This window comes from Thunnus albacares, chromosome 19, assembly GCF_914725855.1.
Source record: "Thunnus albacares chromosome 19, fThuAlb1.1, whole genome shotgun sequence".
Lineage (NCBI taxonomy): Eukaryota > Metazoa > Chordata > Actinopteri > Scombriformes > Scombridae > Thunnus > Thunnus albacares.
Genome location: NC_058124.1, coordinates 10,968,237 through 10,974,649, shown reverse-complemented (window position 1 = coordinate 10,974,649; position 6,413 = coordinate 10,968,237). Strand labels below are relative to the sequence as shown.

The 6,413-nt window shown below is 42.8% G+C and overlaps 1 protein-coding gene across 1 annotated transcript in view; it reads right to left on the bottom strand.

Moving 5' to 3' along the window:
* Positions 1-760: 760 nt before the first annotated feature.
* kcnh8 (potassium voltage-gated channel, subfamily H (eag-related), member 8) overlaps positions 761-6,413 on the bottom strand; it is a 42,780-nt gene continuing 37,127 nt past the window's right edge. The window contains exons 13-15 of the mRNA XM_044334705.1: positions 6,394-6,413; positions 6,033-6,112; positions 761-2,055 (exon numbers count right to left, since the gene is read on the bottom strand). The exon at positions 6,394-6,413 is cut by the window's right edge and continues 96 nt beyond it. Coding sequence (XP_044190640.1) covers positions 1,468-2,055; positions 6,033-6,112; positions 6,394-6,413 — 688 coding nt within the window. The 3' untranslated portion in view covers positions 761-1,467. The remainder of the gene's footprint in view (positions 2,056-6,032; positions 6,113-6,393) is intronic.

Sequence of the window (6,413 nt, the reverse complement as noted above, 5' to 3'; positions counted from 1 at the left end):
AGCACTGCCATAACCTCATATACAGTAGCATCATTTACTGCCATCCCACACTCTTGCATTCTTTGAGGTAAAAAAATACATCTTTAGTATTGATACATTCATAGAAATATAAAAGCGTCTTAATTTCCTTATTGTGCTTTTATGTGGGAATATTGCCTTCACTCTGAACAGCTGAGAAAATGGATCTCAGAGTTTGTAACCCTGGGCGACCATCAGGGAAATGACCTACACCATGGATCATGAACCAATATAGTATTGGCAGTTTGCTCCAGGCCACCACACAACAGGGGTGTCTCCGAACTACCGTTTGCCTAAAATTACTCAGTTGTTTAAACTGAGCCCACATCCAATAAATATGCATCAGTAAATGCCAGGTTCGGTTATTAAAAGAATGAACCATGTTTCCTTTAAATAGATAGATAAATGGCAAGCTGGATTTCCACAGGGTGACATGCAGCATGTTAATGTATGTCTACAGGCACTACTCAAAAGGCTCGGAAAAGCATGCAGAGAGCAAGAGAAAGAGAAAGAAGGAGGGAGAGAGGGAGAGAAAGGGGGGGAGAGAGTGGTATAGGTGTATGGAGAGAAAAAGGAAAAGAGAAATAGAGAGGGAGAAAGAGTCCCTGTGCTCAGTGTGACTGACGACAGCAGGGGCTGTGCTGCCCGAGGCGTAACAAACCCCCCCACCCCACCTCCATAACCAACTTCTCCCAGCCGCTCCAATCTTCCACCCATCCCCTCCTCCCCCCCCTTCCCTGAGGACCTGCGGTAAAGAGCACAATACATTCCATCTCTCTCCTCACACCATCCTGTGCTCCCAGACCTACCAGCCCCAACCAGCCACGCACTGGTCCACGTAATCCGGAGCATCTGGCACAGGTTGAGTGAACAAAGAAAGAAGGGTTAAAAGGAGAGGAAATAACAGAGGTGGGTGGGTGGGAGGTGGGGTCCTTGGGGTTTCTTATCTCCAAAGCCCACCACCTCCACTCATGATGCTTTCTCTTCCTCCAACCAAACCAGCCAACCTGAAACCATCTCTAGCCAGGAGCGAAAAAAAAAGAAAAAAAGAAACAGAAAGAAGTCTCTCCTCCTACACTGTATCCCTCTTGTCCTCCATTATGGCACAATCCTGCCGTTGCTCTCTGAGGGAGCCTCAAGGTGGGGGGGTTGGGAGTGGACTCTATCCAGAGAGCTGCCATTATACAGCTCCACAACTGACCCAAACTTCTACATCCTGTTTAACAACACTAAGATTCTATAAGGTAAAGCTAACACACCTAAACCTTCTGTACTTGTTTTCATGCAACCGGATTTTTAAACACGTGCCTTTAAAACAAAAGAAATCTAAGTTGCATCCCTGCAAATGTCCTCCAATGATCAGTTTGATCTTTAGTGCAGGAACATGTCCCAGAAAAATGTCCTGGAAAAAATTCCTGCAGAGTCCAGGAATGTTCAGATGGAGGCCCGCTACAAACCCTTGGTTTGGTGCTGGTAGGTCCCCCTAAGTCCAGTTTGAGGAGAGCACCCAGAGCTCTGATGAGGGCCCTCATCTCCCCCGTCCTGCGGAGGTGGATTGTATACCCTTGACCTGATGGACTCAGAAACCCCATCTTCATAGTGAGAAGTCTCCAGTGAGCTGAGGGATGAGGAAGGCAGGTGAGACTCCGCAATGACAGGGGAGTGTTGTAGTTGAAAGGCAGATGTGTTGGGGGTTAGAGGTGGACTTGAGCTGGAGTACCCAAGCTGAAGGTCCTGGGGTCTATGTGTGAGAGAGTCCATGTGGCATATTGCACCATGCTGCTGGGGGATTGTGAGGGGAGAGGAGGGCAATGACATGGGCGTGTCTGTCCAGGTGGAGGCAGTCTGAGACGAGGACGGGGAAGGGTAAGACGGTGGAGGGTTAGGATGGGGCAGGTAGCTGTGGTGTGCTGGGGAGTAGTGCGTGGGGCAGACCACTGAAGCATGTGGTACTGATGACATGAGGGTCTCCATGAGTTGGGCCATTCTCTTCATGACACGACCAAGGTCGGCCACTTCCCTCCCGAGGGTGCTCACCTGCAGACACAAATAAAAAAAGCATCTTTAGTTGACTTTTCTGGCTCTGTAATGAAGACAAATGTTCTAGGAAGCATTTACTAATTACCAAGAACAAAAAGCAACACGATATGTCATTATGATGAATTTTGTGTCTTCAGGTCAGTCATTTTGGGTCAAAATATATCTGTCTCTTGAATGTGGTTTTGCATGTAACATCATGCTGCTATAACTGGTCATTACAATGATGAGGAGGGGCGGGTGATTAGTTGCTCTCTGCTCCTGGCATGTCCACAGAGGGCACGACCACGAGGCCCTGCCAATGTGCCATCTGTTTCTGCCAGTCAAAGCACCCATGACCATTCATCAGGCCAATCACGCACATCATCAGTGCAACTGGATGCATATCAGCCCTCAGCAGGACACACAATCCACACACACTCCATGTGGGAACTGCTCCAGTCGCTGTGTGAATACATGAAGAGGTGATCAGGCTGCACGCATAAGTATATTCTGATCAAATCAGGCTAGGACATCCCTCTTCCACTCTCAGTTAAATGGATGCACATTATAAGGCATACATACAACAGATATGTGCATTTGTTTACCCTGAAAATGTAGTACAAATTCATTTTCTTAATCAGAAATCAGCTAATAGTCCAAATGCACATTTGGTTGTGTTCTGTTACATTTTCAATATTTTGCTACATTGAGCTTGTTTAACTTTCTTCTACTGCACCGACAATCATTTTAGGAGAACAAAATATTCTCTCTCCCTTGTTCACAATTCTACAATTTCCTACAATTCTTCCATATCTCTCTCTCTCTCTCTCTCTCTCTCTCTGGAGTGGCTGATAAAACCCTGGTTCTAAACTCTGGCTCTGATAAAAATAGAAAAGCTACGAGCGACAGGACAGTCCAATCTGACACGCTGTCAGCATGATTCCAGTACTCTCACCTCAGAGACACCCGTCTGTAGAGATGGTCAGACAAACAGCAGCCATGGATGACCAGAAACCCTTTGCAGCTGTAGGTACGTGTATAGTTCAAAAACTGATGGTTTTTGAATCATTAGATCATATACTTCTTATGGTAACTTGACTATGTAATCTATAAAAAAACAAACAAATAAACATCTGGCTCTGAATAAGTGTTCAGCAGTAGTACTACAGCATTTGAAATGAGCATGTAATCTGCTAGGTCACAGTACATTAAAGGATTCATTAGATCAAGCTGAAATCCTGATTGCCTGGTTGATCAAGCAATGAGTGAATGCACTTTAGATGCCTTTCTCTGCATGCTGTTTAGTTTGATGCAATATAACTTAGTGTACACATTCACTATACAACTGGTCATCTAAATTTGTCTTTCATGTAGATAGTTCCACTTCATTTTTTATTCAATGTGAGTATAATTTTCTTCACATCCATGCCTTAAAGCTGCACTAATCAATATTTTTATATTGACAGGTGATCAAATGATGTCATGTAATATGACAGGTGTTGCTCATAGTAAGAAACCCACAGAGACTCTGAAATGCTGCTCAGCTGAGTGTCTTAGCGTCTTGCAGCTCATTGTTTTGGTTTTCTGGCCCACAACTTCACTGTTTTGGTTCAGTCTCACTGTTCTCATCAACCTTGTTTCCATCCAAACAGCAGGCTATTGTTTGCAAAAAAAACTCTACCTCCCACAGTGGGACATTTAGCAGCTAAAGAGCCACATATTTATCTCAGGAGGTGCTGGAGACCATAAAAGAGCAACAAGAAGATTCAGTATTGGACTTACATTAGCCAGGAGACCACAAAAATAACTCCTTATGAATGTTAATGTTTCTCCATATCTGCCAGATGTGGAAATATGCAACTGTTTGCTAACACATTTGCCACAATTTATAACTTGATCATTTATTGCTGCTTTAAATTATATGTGCTATTTATACAATTAATTGTATTTAATTACTTACTTCCCATATTTGATCTTGTTGCTCACGGTTAATTTATTAAAGTTGGCCACTACTACTGTGCATACATGTGTGTGTATCCCCTGTCACATTCTCAAGTGCATGTGTGGTATATGTGTGTGTCATGTTTTAGTGTTTTTCTAGCCTGCTCTTGTAATTGTAAGAGCAATTACTCATGTTGTTCAGACAAAGCTCTTATTGTTTTAGCTCTCTTGGGCGGTTGCATAGTATGATTTCCATGACATAGTACAGAGGTCACCATGTTAGGTCTGTCTTCAGCGATATTATACTCATATCCCACTAGAATAAACCCTTCAGTGGCATAAATAAAGCATAAGGTTAAAGGGCAGAGGTAAGAGGTCAGAGAACAAGGCAGAGCTGGTTTATTGCTGTGCTCACACAATTTGTAGTTCATTAAAATGTTGCTGCTTTTGTGCAGTTCGGGTCAGAATCTACAAAGAAATTAACCTATTCACTTTTCAGATGGTCACATTTTTTGTTTAGAATAGCAATTTGTGCTTTGCTGTTCACGCCGATGAGGTGAGAAAAAGTGAAAGTTGCACCACTTGGTTTGCTGCAGAACAAAAACAGAGGTCTCAAGAAGCCCTTGGTCTTTGAGTTTGACTGTAGAAATGTTACTGATGTAGTTATTTATGAGATTAAGAATTTAAAAAATGAGGCTCATGCAGGGATTTTTGTATTCATGTTTTGTCTAGTGATTTTACCTTCAGGTGAGAGATGCAACAACAAAAGCCAGAATCAAAAATGAAACATTGGCTTATTGCACATTGTGCTGGAAATGAAACCTTATTGACCACCATAAATTGCTTGGGAGGAGAGACTGACACTGAACAATGAGCTTATAGGCTAATGCTGACACAATTCAATATTTTTTGCATAAGAAACACATTTTGCATACACCCTGCAAGGATCACATAATATCCAATGCTCTCATTTGGTCCTTTCTCAATTTTAAGTCACCTTGCCACAGTACACACATGTATGTTTGTGAAAAGATCAGATAGGATTTAAACCAACACCCCCTTTTCATCTCCTATGGTGATCAGTGTGGATGGATCCAAGTGAGGATTAACAACCTATAAGACCATGCTGAGAGACTTCCTGTCAAACACCAGTAACCCGCAGAGACAGAGAAAGGACAACTGAGCCAATAACTGTGTGTTTGCAAGTGAAGGTGTCGTGTTATTGTTGCTCACACTCCTCTGTTCCATCCCTCTCTCATTTGCTTCTGTGTTCTACTCAAAAAGCCCCATTACTTTTCTCCTAATGCTCTCCTTTCCCCCCACTCTCTCCAGCTCTCTTTTTCTCTCTGCCGCTATCCCCTCAACCCAGGATACAGGCTGAAGCTTAGCAGGAGGAAGCAAACACTCTTCCTCACCTGCCAAAAGTCTAATGTCAATTTAGCCACCCGCCAATCAAAACCATAGGATACAGCACGATTTAGACTGTGTGTGCACGAACAGATTATTTCAAGCTGAACAATTGGTAACTGAAGTCTATAAAACATCCAAATATGGTATTACATATGACAGCTGAACAGGCACAGTATTACTAAGTCCTGGTGAAAAGAAGCAAAATAAACAAAAACATTTTAGATCAGGATTATTTGAGCTTCAACACACTCCAATGTTACATTTATTGTCAGGCTCATGAAAACACATGAATGTAGGGTAAAATAGTTGAAAAATGATCTTGATAAATCATGTTTGACGCCATCCTGCAAGGCCTCATTATTCAAAAACCATAACACCACATCTTCTGTAGCAAAATTGCCCACTGTGTGACATTATTACTTTATTATTTCTGTATTTTTTAAAATCTCTTTTGGTTCATTAGATCTTTGAGTCCTGCTGTCACAACCATATGGCTTATGCTTACCTGAACACTGGCACTGTGTCGCTGCCTTTAGCCAACCTGTCTCCCTCTATCTCTGTCTTCCTGTCAGTCTATCTCTCTCTCTCACACACACACACACACACACACACAAACACACACACACACACACACTCCTACCTACCTGCTGGTCGAGGTGTCGCAGTTGTCCTCTGGTCTCCTCTGCTTTAGCTGCTAATTCTGCTGTGCTGATCTGCAGCATATCTGTGACACAAATTAGCGAGTTACAAATCACTCCCAGCGCCGAACAAGAGCTACAAATTTATACCCAGCAGTTAGTGGTTGAAGGTGGCTGATAAATAGTGTAGACATTGACAGAAAATTCACAGCAAATTCACATTAATCACCCTAATTACACAACAGTACTGCAGGATTCTGAACATCAACATTTTTCACTACCCTGGATTTTGGAAGTTGAAGGGATTGTAAATGGTGCTGAGTTTTATATGAGAGGGAAACTGCTGTGTATTGTATGATGGGAGGACCTGTGGCAGATGCTGGGGCA